Source organism: Perissodus microlepis, chromosome 7 (genome assembly GCF_051167445.1).
Source record: "Perissodus microlepis isolate ML-2025 ecotype Zambia chromosome 7, ASM5116744v1, whole genome shotgun sequence".
In the NCBI taxonomy this organism is placed as follows: domain Eukaryota; kingdom Metazoa; phylum Chordata; class Actinopteri; order Cichliformes; family Cichlidae; genus Perissodus; species Perissodus microlepis.
The window spans coordinates 33,036,515-33,051,821 of record NC_140467.1 but is presented as its reverse complement, the minus strand read 5'-3'; the positions used below and the strand labels follow the sequence as shown (position 1 = coordinate 33,051,821).

At 39.0% G+C, this 15,307-nt stretch overlaps 1 protein-coding gene across 7 annotated transcripts in view; it reads right to left on the bottom strand.

Annotated features, from left to right (window-relative positions):
* Positions 1-15,307, bottom strand: part of cacna1bb (calcium channel, voltage-dependent, N type, alpha 1B subunit, b) — a 220,527-nt gene that overhangs the window by 59,289 nt on the left and 145,931 nt on the right. For 4 of the 7 annotated variants that reach the window (XM_084934715.1, XM_084934713.1, XM_084934717.1 and 1 more), the window contains exons 17-28: positions 14,704-14,776; positions 14,289-14,406; positions 13,753-13,820; positions 13,235-13,341; positions 11,153-11,215; positions 10,301-10,342; positions 6,737-7,492; positions 4,305-4,480; positions 3,524-3,653; positions 2,405-2,534; positions 1,618-1,677; positions 564-670 (exon numbers count right to left, since the gene is read on the bottom strand). In XM_084934715.1, coding sequence (XP_084790841.1) covers positions 564-670; positions 1,618-1,677; positions 2,405-2,534; positions 3,524-3,653; positions 4,305-4,480; positions 6,737-7,492; positions 10,301-10,342; positions 11,153-11,215; positions 13,235-13,341; positions 13,753-13,820; positions 14,289-14,406; positions 14,704-14,776 — 1,830 coding nt within the window. The remainder of the gene's footprint in view (positions 1-563; positions 671-1,617; positions 1,678-2,404; positions 2,535-3,523; positions 3,654-4,304; positions 4,481-6,736; positions 7,493-10,300; positions 10,343-11,152; positions 11,216-13,234; positions 13,342-13,752; positions 13,821-14,288; positions 14,407-14,703; positions 14,777-15,307) is intronic. The other 3 variants (XM_084934719.1, XM_084934718.1, XM_084934720.1) reach the window with 1 other exon arrangement.

Below are 15,307 nucleotides of genomic sequence, written 5' to 3'. Positions count from 1 at the left end.
GTTACCTTCCCTAAACTCATTCATATATAACTCATGCACAATGTAAATAAGTTGATGCAGTGTTTTATATACAGTCTATGATCCATACTATGTTCGAACTTCTACTCCACTAAAAAGAAAACTAATATTCAAAAAGCAGATTCTGTATAAGGCATTAAATCCAAAGTACCAACTAGATGGCAGCTAGAGCCTGACAGTCATGGGAAAATCCTGTCCTTCTGTCTCCACCTGAGCCTTAAACCTATCAGCCAAATTGTGCATGACCTATTAGCCAACTAGCAGGGAGGGGCTGTGAAGACTTTATGTAACATAATCATGGCAGCAAAATAACCGCTGGGCAGCACAAAAGTCTTGGAATTCATGGGAAAACAATAAGACGAGCACATTAAAATTCATAATGCTCGTCCACTGGATAGTTGAGAGGAGGCAACAAAACAAACCATTTGGCGTTTTAATGATGATGGTTTCCACATCTTGTTATGTGGTTGGTGTACATTATATTCAAGCACTGCTGGGATAATAAAAAAATGAACAGAAAAAAATTCAAGGGAAAGTTGACTCACGAGCAGGCAAAGGCCACCAGAGCTCCGCTGACCACGATGAAGTCCAGAATATTCCACAGGTCACGGAAATAAGAGCCAGGGTGGAGAAGCAGTCCCAGGTCAATCATCTGGAGTCGCAGAGAGTGATGGAATTACAGAATTAAATTAGACACATTAGGATGGAGTGTTATCTCCACGTAAAACCACAAAGCCAATTAGTGATGTCAGTGACATACTATGCACAGTTTGCTGGCCTTTTCATTAAAGCTCAGATGTGGTTATAAGCAGGTCAAAAGCATAAAGTAAAAATAAATCTAACAAGCTAAATTTGGTTAAAAATGACGAAAGCTCATTATGAAACAAATCCTTATTAGATAAAAAAAAACCGAACTGAAACAGATTTATATGTATCTTATACTATATAAGTAAACAGTGCATATATCCAGAAAAGGACAGAATCTTCAAGCCGATAGAAATTAATGTCTGTCATGAAACTATTCCTGCTGCTTCCTAATTGGACTAATTATTATGGAGAAATCTGTGAGCCAGTTTACATTATTAAGTGATGCAAAACCCAAATATTCTTCCTTGTAGCGGGGTGTCTGGCTTCTGTTTTAGGTTCAAATCTCCAGGACTCTGACTTGGATTATTTTGGTTCTTGCAGCAGCTTAAAAAATACCACTATCAAAGTAGAGAAAGACATGCTACACATTGTAAAAGAACAGTTAAAGGCAATAGGATGTAAGCAGCTGATTATGAGAGTGACATGCTTGCTTCTGAATATTGTTTTTTTTTAATGATGCATGCATCAAATAGTTTTCTGTATTTTAGCGATCAAGGCAGCTATCAAGTATTATACCAATGCAATATTTTTGGAGAAAGTGTCAATGTAGTTTTATTACTTTGTGATTGTGTTTTTAGCCTTGTTGAGTGTTGATCAAGGCAATCTTTACATTTAGCTCACCACAGACGTTGTAGACGTTTGACTTGAAAATGACCAAAATCTTGCACAGCAGGTTTTCATAGCTCATGCGGCTCAAATGAAAATGTACCTTGATTTTTCCATCCTTCTCACCTTAATCACCATCTCAAAGGTGAAGACTCCAGTGAAGACATAATCCAGGTACTTGAGAACCTGCAAAAAGTTAAGCAATAAGGAAATATCCTTTAAAATGACTCACTAACAGACCCAGTGACAGATGCTTTCGGTCTTTGAAAGGGTGTGTGTGTGTGTAAGAATGGACCAGATATGCACAACGTGTTCCTATGTCCTGCCAAAAATCTCAAACTCTGTCAGCTTTGCGCTGTACTGCATAGATACACATTACCTTAACACCTCACAACAGGCACACACGCTCACCAAAAAATAAATAACACACACACACACACACACACACACAGTTTCCCTCTGCACCCCTGACTGCAATACTAACTAGCTGTGCTCGTCTGTCAAAACAAAACAAAAAAATCATCCTTATTCCCAGCATGGGCTAACATATCACACAGGGATGTAAAGAATACAAAAACAGGATAGTTACTGGATTTTTGGCTCTGAACCACTTGCGAATCAGTTATTTCACCAAGAAATGATTAAAAGTTTGTTTTTGTGCCTCCTACCACTCATTCCTCAACATGGATAAACTGTCAGATCCTGTTAGGAAGAACTTCTCAATCGGTCCAAATGAATCAGTCAGTCAGCCCAAATGAGACGTGTTTATGTGTGAATCCTCATCCGGACTGTGCTAGCCTGCATGTTTTCATGCATATACTTGTCCATGTGTGTTTATCTGTCTGACAACAAGTGTGTTTGTTGTGTACTTCCAGATGTTTATTTATGAAGTCTTGATGTAGGCCTGACTCACATCGTTGCGCGTCGCATTGGCTTGCACGGGGTCCTCAGCTGCCAGGGCGATGCTGCTCATGGTAATGACCGTCAGGATGCACATTTCAAAGTAGCGTAGGTTGACCACATAGTGACACAGCCGTCGCACCCTGCAAGACCAACATATAAACACACGCACGCACAAACTCGAGCAAATGTACTACACACTTAGCAGTGACAGCTCACAAGGTGCTTTCAGGTGACATCCTTCCATAACAGGCTGTGGACAAACGCATATCCAAAACAATACATGAAGGTAGGGAATGAATCTGCCGCTGAACTATGCCGTTTCACAGAGCTATAGAGCATCTGCGTATTTATAGCATTACTATTTATATTTTTTTTTTAATTTATAGCATTAGCATTACTATAGCATCTGCATTTTATGTTATGCTTCTGACTATGATTCAATTCTTGTGTTAAATCTTAAAAGCTTAAGGCTGAAATTTTAACTAGCCATGCTTTAGCTCACTTGTCTATAAGATCTTGAGACCACTTGAGCGTCCAATGGCCTCGAATTTGAGGTGGCACCTTCCTGTTACTCAGCTAGAATTTACCCCAGGATGCACAAGAAATAATGTTCTAATTGGGTGAAGAGAAAAGGATCCAAAAAGCAGCAAATGTCCAAAGAAGAGCCTTGGAAGACCTTTGGAAAGCCTGGAAAATATTGCCCGTGACCACTTTAAAAGAAATTACAAGAAACTGCTTGGAAGCAAAATTAAAACAAATGAGGGATGGTTCAAGAACTTTTGCACAGTACTGTATATTTGCAGTTGCTGCTTTCCTCCCCAAAACAGGTCCTCACAGAGAAAATGACTCCAAATTGAAGCTACACCCAGAGCTCCACTTCTGGGAGTGACTGTTGCCTTTGTGTGTAGGTGAGGCATGAAATACCCCAAAGAGAAAGGATTTATTTAAGCATGACAAGTGAGAATAACGGTGATTTGTTATTAACCACTAAAGAGTCAGACATAAGCAAACCACTGACTGTTTCAGTGCTTTAAAGAGGAATCTGAATGAAATCAATTAAAGCTTTTAATTCTCAATATGCTGTTTATGCTAACCCCACGCCAGTCCGCTGAGTCACCTCGCAACTTACGGGTTTGTTTGGCCGAAGATGAACATTGAGCTGTAGGGAAGGATCTGCCGAGGCCCATTAGCTGCCTCGTCCTCTTCCAGATCTTTCTTCTCCTCACTGAGCTGGAGGTTGTCACAGTCGATGTTGTTCACTGATGCGCAAAAACAAATACGCTCATTTAGCTCAAAGAAGCACAGACCATAACAAGTGAGGTATTTTCTATGGATGTTAAATGCAGGCTTTTAGTTTCTTTAGGCATTTTATAGCTGCGCTTCACAGAAATATACAACACATCATTTCACTAATTAGACATTTCTCATAAGATCGTGGTTGCAGGGTCAAGATTAAGTGTGACAGCTATGTTATGAAAAACTGTTTTTCGCACATGGAAGAATATTAACTTAGCTCACAAACAAGTACACATACTTTTACAGACACCTTGAAGAGATGCAGTATTTCTGAATAAAAAAATTACATTTTCTTTTTTCCTCCTTCAGATTAAAAAGGTAAAAAAAAAAGTCATCCAAACACAAGTGTTATGGCATGATTTTTTCACAGCGTGTGGGCTTCATCGTCAGCTGAAATAAAACTGTGCTTTTTGACAGCTCATTTTGTATTTTAGGATATTTGGCTGCTTTTATATGTGTGATAAAAGTCTACTCACTCATTTGATTCTTTGCTAATCACGAGATGTGGTGACTTTTGATTGAACTTTGTAACACAGTGATAACTAATATAACACAAATATGTTTAACCTCCCTATCCTTCCCCACCTCCCGTCTCAGTAACACACTATGCTCACTGGGTATGATGGTGGTTTCTCCAGGCGGGGCAGTGATGGTGACAGGAATGTGGATAGCATTGCTGTTGAGGCCAGCCTGGCTGGCCCTAGTGGAGTTCTTCTGGTTGTCAGCATCCTCTGTAGGCTGCTGAGGACTGCAGGTAAAGCTCTCCTCCTCAGCATCTGGCTCCATCTCCCTGGAGAAAAAAAAAGATGGGTTTAGTGTAAAAAAAAACAAAACAAAAAAACCCCCAAACGTTGTTTCCTTTCCCTTTTGTACAAAGAAGCACAAGGTAGCTCTAAAAACACAAATTTCATATAGTATCAGTGTATAAAATAAGTTCAGGTGTTCATGAGCAGCTCTCATAAGGCCCCACCACAGCATTGTAATCAGGTTGAGGTCTGACTGGACTATTGCAACAACTTGATTCTTTTATTTTTCAGCCGCTCTGTTGTATGTCTGACTTCTTGTTCAGTTCAAAATACTGTACAGGTCCTGTGGCTGTAAAACAAGCCCAAATCATCACCCCTCCACCATTGTGCTTTATAGCTGTTATGAGCTGTTTGTGCTGATATGCGGTGTTTGGTTTCCTCCAAATGTGGTGTTGTGCATTGTGGACAAAGACCTCCACTTTGGTGTCATCTGACGTTGTTCCAGCTTTCTTGTGGTTTATTGAGATGCAGCTTTTCAAATTTAAGCCTTGTTGCCATGTTCTCTTTAGAGAGAAGAAGCTTTCTCCTGGGAACCCCAAACAATCAAAACAATCTGAGTTTAAGATATACCTCTTGTTTTGGGGGTTTTTTTCTGCCAGGACTGCATACAGTTCTGTAAAAACTTATTATTCATATGACTGCAAGAGTCTCAAGCACAGACTGTTTTCATAGCCACTAATCTGAAGTATCGGTCTTTGTGCAGTTGATTACAGTCCAAACACGGCCAAGAAAGGCGAATACATGGAGAAAAAAATAATATGTTATTGAACAGCGTGAATAAAAGGACAAGTACAGGTGACTCACAGGTCCTCAACTGGCAGTTTTAGTAAATACAGACCATAAAAGCCACACTATGGTTTTTTTGTGTGAAAAAGGTAATAGGTCTTCTTGAATAAATCTTCAAGTTTTTGTCATTTCTTCAATGGAATAAACTTTACTAATTTCCTAGAACAAAAATACGATGATAGGGTGCATAACCCAAACTAAAACCATTTGACCCAGGTTGCAGATGTGCTAACAAGATCAATTCGCCCATGGAGTGATGATGGCTGCAAATGGGCCTCAAAGTTGGATCTACAACAAGACAGTCGAAGTGTGTCTGTGTGGGCTCTCAGTCATCCAGGAGAGAAAGCAGCTGGACTCCTTTAATTTTCTTAAAGAGGTTTCACCTCTCATCCGAGAAGCTTCTTTGGTCTTCTAGAACCAAATGGTAGAGAGTCCCAGGTATTTAATCCCTAGTGGGAGTTGTCCCACACACAGGGAAAAGGTTGCTTTCTTTCCACGCTTCTTAGACGAAATTCAGAGTGGATTAATGTTTTTTTAAGTTATGACAAGTTATGACTGAAGCTACACCTGACAGCAGAACTGTGTCTTCATATTTTTTGCTGAACTTATTTAGAAACCAATTTTGGTGGAGTTAATTATTTGACTTGATTCGAGGTCAGGCATCAAATGACAATCACAAGTAAAGGCCATTAATGGCACATGGAGTGCTGGTAATGTCCACTCAGATAGGTTGTTGTCTAAAACTGGCTTTACCAAAAAAGAAACAGTGTTGTCATAGATGTGGAATGAAGAAATGGGAAGCAGAGCGAAAATCTAATCTTACTGAGCTGCAGTTTGTAGTTGGGAGCAGTAATATATTAAATGTGCTGATGAAACCAACAATAATAAAAACTTCTGTTCAAAACACATTGCATCAGAAAATTACAATAAAAAAGCAAAAGCACTTTGGTGTTTGTTGTCTGTTGTTACAGACGCAATCAGAGCTTCCACCTGCAAAAACTCACTTTTTTGCAACACTGACACAGAGTTATGTCAACTTTTTAACTTGACATGGAAAACAGTTATTAATTTACACATTTAGCAATAACAAAGCAAAATTTGCACTAAGGTTTGTGAGCAAAGCAATGGAAAGAAGAGGAGTGAATGGGATGAATAAGTATTATAAAAAAAAATGTATTATAAAATTTCATATAATCTTACTTATTACTGTTTACACTTAAGATGTCAAATAATCATCAAACGTCACAACTAACTAACAGCCAGTGAATGAGATAATCATTAGTCAATCAATAATTTATGGCATATTCTGAGGTAAATACACCTAATTAAGTTATTTGGACACATTACGACTTAAATAAAGTGTATTAGTATAGTGTGTTGGTTAAGTTGAAAGATTAGGTCATTATTTTTGAAAATGAAGCATTTTATATGAACAACAAAATCTGCAGCTTTACCTGTAACCTCTGTTTCCGTTCTTGTTCCTCTTAGAGTCATCTCCACCCAGAGCTGCCTGAGCTCTGCCTGTACGAGAGCATCGGTCCTTCCTCTCTCCATTACTATCTCCTCCACCTCCCCCTCTACCCCTTTGCTCTGACTGTGCACCATTTGCCAACATCCCATTCCCCTCTTTAGGTGGACGATGTGAGTGATGATGGTGATGCCCCTTATTATCTCCTCCTCCTCGTCCTCCTCCCTGCAGGTCATTATTTTCCTCCACAGGGGAGCCGGCCTGGTGGTGGTGGTGCCTGTGCCCCTGCCCTCCATTGCGGTTGTGACTCATCTCCCCTCTCCTCTCTTTTGTCTGTGGACCATCAGCATTGTGATCTCTGCTCCTGCTGTGATGGGTGTGGTGCCTCCCTCCCCGGACATCTCCTTCATCTCTGCTCTCCCCGCTACTGTCGTGGTGGCGGTGATGCTTCCTGGAGTGTGTGTGAAAGCTGTCATCCTGCCGGAGATCCCCTGCCTCCTCCCACCCTCCCTCGGGGGCCCTGCTGGATTTGTCTCCATTCTTGGACTCCACCCTAAGGGGCCTGTCCAGGTGAGTCTTCATGTCGGGGTGCAGATGAAGGGCGCTGGACATCAATAGGCGGTCATCGGGGTCGAGCTCGCTGTACAGGGCCTCGCTGCTAGCTTTTATGTTATGTCTCCTAAGCTGGTTAGTCCTCTGCTCCCACACTGACATAGCCTTCGCTGAACGCTGCTGCTCTTTGCTGCAAACATCGAATAAAACCCACAGGAAAAGATCATGGAACAGCAATAAGTAATGACATACAACACGTTTAGCTCTACTTGATGAGGTGAACATTACAATCCACACTTTCATCCATAGTCATCCATAGTCACACTGTCATCTGCAAATTCTAACATTTATCTTTAAAATGACGCTGGATAAGTGAGTTAGAAACAAGCCTATGGATGTGTCAGCACAGATGTGTGCAATGGTGAAACCTTTACTTACCATGCATGAATATGTATCTCAAAACCAACATAGAAAAATTTGACAATTTTTCTTACAGTTTTCTTTCTTACAATCTTCGTACACAATGTCTTCACACAGCATACACTCTTGCAATGTGCACTCGAAAAAATATCTACTTATCGGCAAAATGTTGGCTTTAAGTCATTCGATGACATGTACATTTTTTATGTCATTTTGTTAAAGAATGTAAACAGTTATATTTAAAGGAGTTTTGTTAAATGAAATTTACCTGATATGTTTGTACCAGGTACAATTTCTTTAATGACTAATGAGTTAAATGAATAAACTTTTACTCGCATTTTATTCAGAAAATAATTCTATGTCCTCATAAACATGAAGCATTATTTTTGTGTCTAAATAGGAGATCCTTATTCTTAATTTGGATATTTTGACATTTAATTCTCTTACCACTAAGTATGTCTTATATTACACTGTTAAGCTTTTAAATGTAGTGAAATTACATTATAAATCTCTGACTAATGCAGGTTTTTAAGTTTCTTTAGTCACAGACTAAAATTTTCTTCTCCAATCTAACTCACTTCTCCTTGGTATGGCTGTATAAATCTCACATGTTGTTATTAAGGCGTCATTCTCTTTTAGACTACAAGCAGGCTTTTTGTGGTATATAAGAGATTTGCACATTTTATAAAAGTATTTTATATGCTCAAAGAAAGTTTTTCCACTCAGGTGAGTGTTTGCTAAAAAACAAAGGTTTATAATAATAAATGGACACATGTACAACTATTTCAAACTTAATACAGGTACCCAGTTTATACCCGAGGTCAGATTTGAAAGTAACAACCAATAAGATGAGATTTTTTTCCACTAATTTCATAAATTGAGCGTTTACTTACAGATATTTATCTTACTAAAATACACAAATTCTAGTCTCTCCGTCCATGAACTCCTCCTACACGATCAGAAGCTGAGCTACAAACCCTACCACAGCTACATCTTAGACCCCTAAATGATCTATGTTGCATATTGTGAGGTCATCGTGTTGTCTAGCAACCACATAACACATAAATCACAGGTTTAGAAACCTGTATTATAATATGGGCATGTACTATTGTTATTGCATTACAAACTAGCCAACTCACTATCATTGCTGTGCACAGACCGAGCATGCTTAGTCCTTTAAACAAGAACATGCACAGTAATCTATCCCCCTGACAACTCTTAGAATCTTTTGTAAATTTGTGGAACAAGTTATATTGAGTATTGCTGCATGGTGGTGCATGTCAGAAATTAAAATAAAATGAGAGGGTCAAAACTTTGATATGCCTGTTATTTAGCATGTACATTGGCGGAATTGTTGGGTTTGTGTTATCTTGCCAAAACTATCTTTGTAGGCGATCGTGGCTCAAAGAGTTGGCAGTTCGTCTTGTAACTGGAAGGTTGCCGGTTCAAGCCCCGGCTCGGACAGTCATGGTCGTTGTGTCCTTGGGCAAGACACTTCACCCACCGCCTACTGGTGATGGCCAGAGGGGCCGATGGCGCGATATGGCAGCCTCGCTTCTGTCAGTCTGCCCTAGGGCAGCTGTGGCTACAACTGTAGCTGCTTCCACCAGTGTGTGAATGTGAGAGTGAATGAATAGTGGAATTGTAATGTTAAGCGCTTTGAGGGCCCTGAAAAGCGCTATATAAATGCAATCCATTATTATTAAAGAAGTCAGTAAACTTTATTAAAACAGTAACATTGGTCATTTTAACGTTGTCATGAGGTGTGCATACATTTCCATGTACATTAGTAGTTCCAGTGAATCCTCCCTTACAAATAAAAAAATATAAATAAATAAATATTGATACTTGCTATTTATCACAACGTCATTTGATTGAAAGTCTGGAATTTTAGATTATTGAAACCTTATAGATTGACGTACTTGTCCACACAGCGTATTAATTCTAGTATTATCAGATGTCTATATTCCAAATAAAAAGCACATATTAATGTATATTAATACATATATACATGCTAATTTATTCCTGTCTCATTGTGTGTTGCATGGTGAATTTATTTTATTTGTACAGGACATTGGGAGTCTTGCACTATAACGGTGTAATCTGTAGGGATACTTTTTTAACTCTTCCCACATGCAAGATAAGTTTGTTTTGTCAATTATTAGAAAGATACTACAGCTACTACTAAAACTTTTATTTTAGAAGTATTTTTCAACCATCATGTGAAACTTAGAACAGCTGTTGTAGCAGACAACATCAAAACGTTTACTGGGACTTCTTAATATGGCATGCCTCACTGACATTGCACAGGGTGACCCGAGTCATGTGCAAATGGTTCAGGCAGGAAAATCATGCGGTGGGTAATAGCAGAGTTTAGGGGAAGATGATCTGGGATAATAATTATGGGGCGAAATGGGAGCTTTTTTTATTTCTCAAAATAAAAAAATCAAACATAGAGCATCCATTTAATGTAATAATATTACTGGTTGTCATCAATGTAATGCATATTGCTCCTGTTCACAGTATGATTTGTGAGTTTTATGGGTTAGGTCATTTATTTCCATTTTATCACCTGTACCTCAAGACACATCGAGCAGGGGAGGAGTAGACAGTATAACTCCTAAGAGACAGACAGGGAGACAGAAGACAGGACAGGACAGGTATCCACAGACAGGTGAACTACTGAAATACATGTAGGCGATTGCAGAAATGAAAGCTAGAAATGCTACAGTAACTGGTGAGATATTGTGACATAGCACATGCACACTCAAAAACACAAGAAGAGCAGTCCTTATAAGAAACCAGTGTTAACTCAAAGAGGTGTGATGGCCTTCCAGCAGCATCGTAATCAATTAAGAGAGCAGATCACCAGGAGGGAGAGCAAAAGCTGGTTGTTGTTGTGTTTTTCTTTTAGTGACAGCCTGGAGTCTACAATAACAAATAGAATGGAAATGCCAAACTGCCTGTGGTAGTAGCAAAGCAGAGAAATTAAACATTTATAGACAAATTATTCACATCACAGAGCTGAAGATCTATTACTGTAGGCACCGAAGGCTAGGCAGAGGCACAACAATCTACAGTTTACAGTCAAAATTAAACCACAGTGGCACCGTGACTTAAAAAAGAAGAACCATAAATACATTTCACTTCACTAGCAACGAAGTTATGACAGAACACAATTTAGTTTTATGAAGGTGCAGAGGAAAGGAGAGGAAAAGAGAGGACTGGAGGAGAGAGGAGAGAACAGATTGTCCGAAAGTGGGAGGATACAAGAACATGAAGAGATGTAAAGAGGGAAAAAAAACAATGCATTGCAGAGAAGAAAGGAGACAGAAGGGATGAAAGACTAGAAGAGAAGGCAAAGAGGAAAGGAAACAGGAGAGGAGAAGAGACCAGGAGGAGAATATTGTAACAGAGAGTGATAACTCACGGTGACTGAATGCTGCTGATGGACGACCTGCGAGAGAGTGCATCTCGATTTTGCTTTACAAAACTGTACATGCAGAACAAAAACAAAGGAAAAAAAATGAGACACAAATCCGAAGGGGGCAGGTGGACAAAAAGACTGACCTTCCACCTGCCCCCTGCCTTCTGTGTTACAGCAAAGGACTAATCTGTGCAAATACTTCAATAACACAACAGCAACGGAAAAACGTGGGACATCTTTATGACGAAAACTGAAACTGAAAACCATTGAGGAGTTTCAATCCAAAACATATGAAGAGGAAAAATGTAATCTTATATTTTACAATGAAATGTTGAATTTGAAACATATTTAGATATTTAAAATTATTTCAAATGAAGATTCTTAGATTTTGTCTTCAGTTTTGTAATGAAACCCTGAGTTTCTCTGAAACAGCACATTCAACACAGATAGTAAAAATAAAGAGTTTCTTATGAGCCCACTGACTTTTTGTGTTAGCACACTGTTCAATGCACAAACTAAACATGTCTGACAAGGCTGAAACTAATGCACAGGGCCACGTGATAACACTAAGAGCAGTGTAATGGGGAACAAGTCGGCTAGCCAGGGATTATTTTCTAACTGACCTCATAGTGAGGACGACGGCAATTAAGGAGCAAGTTTTACAAATGAATAAAAAAAAATGTCATCACAAAAAGACCTATGCAGAATTTTTTAACACACAAGTGGAAACAATCACGCACGAACACAATGCAGAGACAATGCATTGTTGCTGTTTTAGTGAATAAGATAGGAAAATACAGTGAGACATGATAATTTATAGCTATGAATAATTGATCCGTTTGGGTTCTTTTGGTTTTCTTGTGCCACTTTGAGTTTCTCCATTTTTTATCAGTGTTGCCCTGTCTGTCAACATGCTTAATGTTAGTCTTCATGTCTCACTGTTTATGATTTACATTAAGCTTACTCACTCATAAAGAGCATCTCATGTGTCTTGCTTTGGTTTTAAGTTGGGACCACATAAAAAAAATGCAATGAACCCATAATTTGTTCACAGCAACACAGAAACAAACTGAAGTTTTAAACTTAAAAATGTAGCATTTAAAGACTGTGTGCACTGTGTATTATATTCAAGCATCTCCACTTTCCTCTATCCAAAGGAGCATGTACCAGACATCCTGCTGTTTGTTCAGATGCAGCTTTGCAGAACCATGCTGCTGTGTTTTTTGTTTTTTTATAGAAAAGAGGATTTCTTATGGCAACTCTTCCAAACAAGTCACACGTTTTCAGTCTTTTTCCAAGTTTACTGTCATTAACTTTAACATTTAATGTGCTAAGTGAGGCTTATAGAGTCTAAGATGTAGCTCTTGGACTTCTTTATGTTTCTCTGAGCATTGCATGGTCTGGCCATGGGTTGAATTTGCTAGGAAGACCAATTGTGTAATTTTTGTGACATTGTGTTAACACAAACCAGCAACCTGCTAAACTTTCAAGTCATTTGCATTTGAATTTTATTAGCAGTGCCCAACTTTACTTATACTTCTTACACTCTTAATTCCTAACAGTGTACTTAGTTTTCCAAAGACTGCAGAATCCTCAGAAAACTTTGAGTATCACATCGAGTATCTGCGCTAATCATTACTCACTAACTTTAGTAGACAGAGAGAAATAACTGGGACACGATATCTAAACTGCTACTGAGATTATCATCTAAAGATGCAGAATGGAGAGCTGCATCATTTGTAAGTCATAATCAAACAACAGCTTTGATTATAAAATGCCATTTTAGCAGCAGGTAGCAACATTCAAGGGCAAAATAAAATATATCATGAAATTTGCTAGTGGAAACTCACATGTATTACTCACTGAAGCTTCCTTAATTGCCTATAATATTAAAGAGGGTAAAGAGTAGGGGCACTGACTTAATGGGGGTGGATGAGAAGTTCAGAACACAGACAAATCAAACAGGGTACAAATATACACACAGACATGTCAGACTGAGAGGGAAGAACCTACGGAGAGATATCATACAGTTTTATTTCCATGTGGGACTGAACAGAGCTGCTGTCTGGGGAAAGAGAAACTTACGCAGCGATCGAAATGTTGGCTGCTGACATCGGGCTGACTTCTTTCACTTCCAAAGCTTTCTGTAGAGCAAGCTTCTTATTGGCTGCCTCCTCCTGCTCCTCTTCATCCTTCAGCCAGTGACAACCAAGACATTAATTTGTGCTTAAGAGGAATATATTACTATTGCAACAGATCTCCATAGTTTTCTGGGCAAAATCAGATTAGGTAGTCATGACCTTTGTTTAGGGAAAAAAAGTCAATCAGAATTTAATTGTGTCATCTGATATTGTCGAAATTTTACCCAAGACTGATATCTGTTTTCAGCCATATATAACCCTTATACAGCCATGAAAATAGGATCACATCAAACCCAGGAAAAGCTTGCTGAAAAAGCTCACTCTGCCAGGTGTCTCAGCAACACTGAGATTTGTTCAAGGAGTAAAGGATGAAACTGTCTTTACTGTGTTTCAAAAATCAACATCTGGCAAGTGTTTTTTTTGTTTTGGTTTTTTCCCCGCTGGATTGGTTTTCCCGCCTACCTTCGTCAGCTCTTGTGCATTTGCAAGGTTATCGACGGCAATAGCCAAGAAGACATTCAGGAGGGTGTCTGAATAACAACGGCACTCAGGAGCAACAACAGTTGGACAAATTAAGTATTCATTGGCTTTTCCCACCACAGTAGTAGCAATCTGAAAAATTGATGCTGAATAGATCTGTCAGTTTACCTGACAGAGCAGGGCCTAATTTTTCACCTCAAGTTGGGATCTTGACAAGAGTACTTGAAGGCTGACAGAGTGAGAACTTCTTCTCATCTTTCATCACCTTTGTTTTTTAGAGAAATCACTCCTATTTCAGCCTATATTTACGAGCTTGAAAGACTTAACTTGTAACATGAGTTGGCTGTAGCATGATCCAAAGTAAAACATCCCTGCAATAACATTTCATTTACATGTATCAATGAAAATACTATGGTTTACTGTTGATAAGGTCAGCATTTACATTGCAATTAAATTTTTTCTGTAATTGATGGGCACTGCTTCTGACTGTGGGTATGCTGTGATGTCAAAAAGGATACAGTTTCCAAAGAGTGTGAGGACGATGAAGTAGATGGAGGAGAACATGCCGCCGCGAACGCCTCCTTGAGACTCGATCCCGTGGTACATCACTGCGTTCCAGTCCTCGCCAGTCAGAATCTGAGGGAAATGAGAGTCAGAGCGAGGCTGGGGTCGTCGGCAGGTTGTAAAGGAGCATGCAAATCTCACAGAGCACAGAATTAAATTACTTTACAGAGTGAGGGCTTATGAGCACAGGCTAATTGAAGGATTATCAGTGAGCTCATTAGGGCACACGGAGGTATGCAGACCCCTCATTTGCTCTAATTAAAATGACTGATAACAAACTTTATTTTTCCATAGTGTCAATATGCTCTTGTTCTCATTTGGAAAGCATGAGTGCGCACATATGTGTAATGTTTTGTTTTCTTGTTTTACCTGGAACACTGTGAGGATGGCTGCTGGGAAGGTATCAAAGTTTGTTGTTGGAGTTTCATCTTCAAAGTTAAACCTAAAAAGGATTCACAACAACATAATTACAAACTGAAAAAACAAAACAAAACCCAAAACCATTAGAGCAAATGTTAAAAATGAGGTTCCAGTCAGGTCTTAATGGGGTCTACCTGCAGTTCAGGAAAGTCACTTGGATTAATGAGATAAAAAAAAAGAAAGCTGTGAGGAACGATACATGTTTCAGGACATGAGAAACATGAGAGCACAAAAAAGGACAGATTCACACTGCAGTCACAACTGGAACATTTTCTTCATTTTGTTTCCCATCTGCAACACCCCCACCACACACATTTACACACACATTTGTACTTCTATACCTGTGAGGACATTCAATGATCATTTCCTGATCCCAACAATTAAAGGATAAATGCAATTTATAATAACATGGATATTGCTTTTGTTGTTTCATTTATCCATAAGACCTTGCTATTGAAACTGTCAACAAACTGACAGCAGATCATGAGACAGACTGGATTTAATATTCCTTATGCCATCTCCGAACTGGGGAGAGTTCAAAGCCTTACAACAT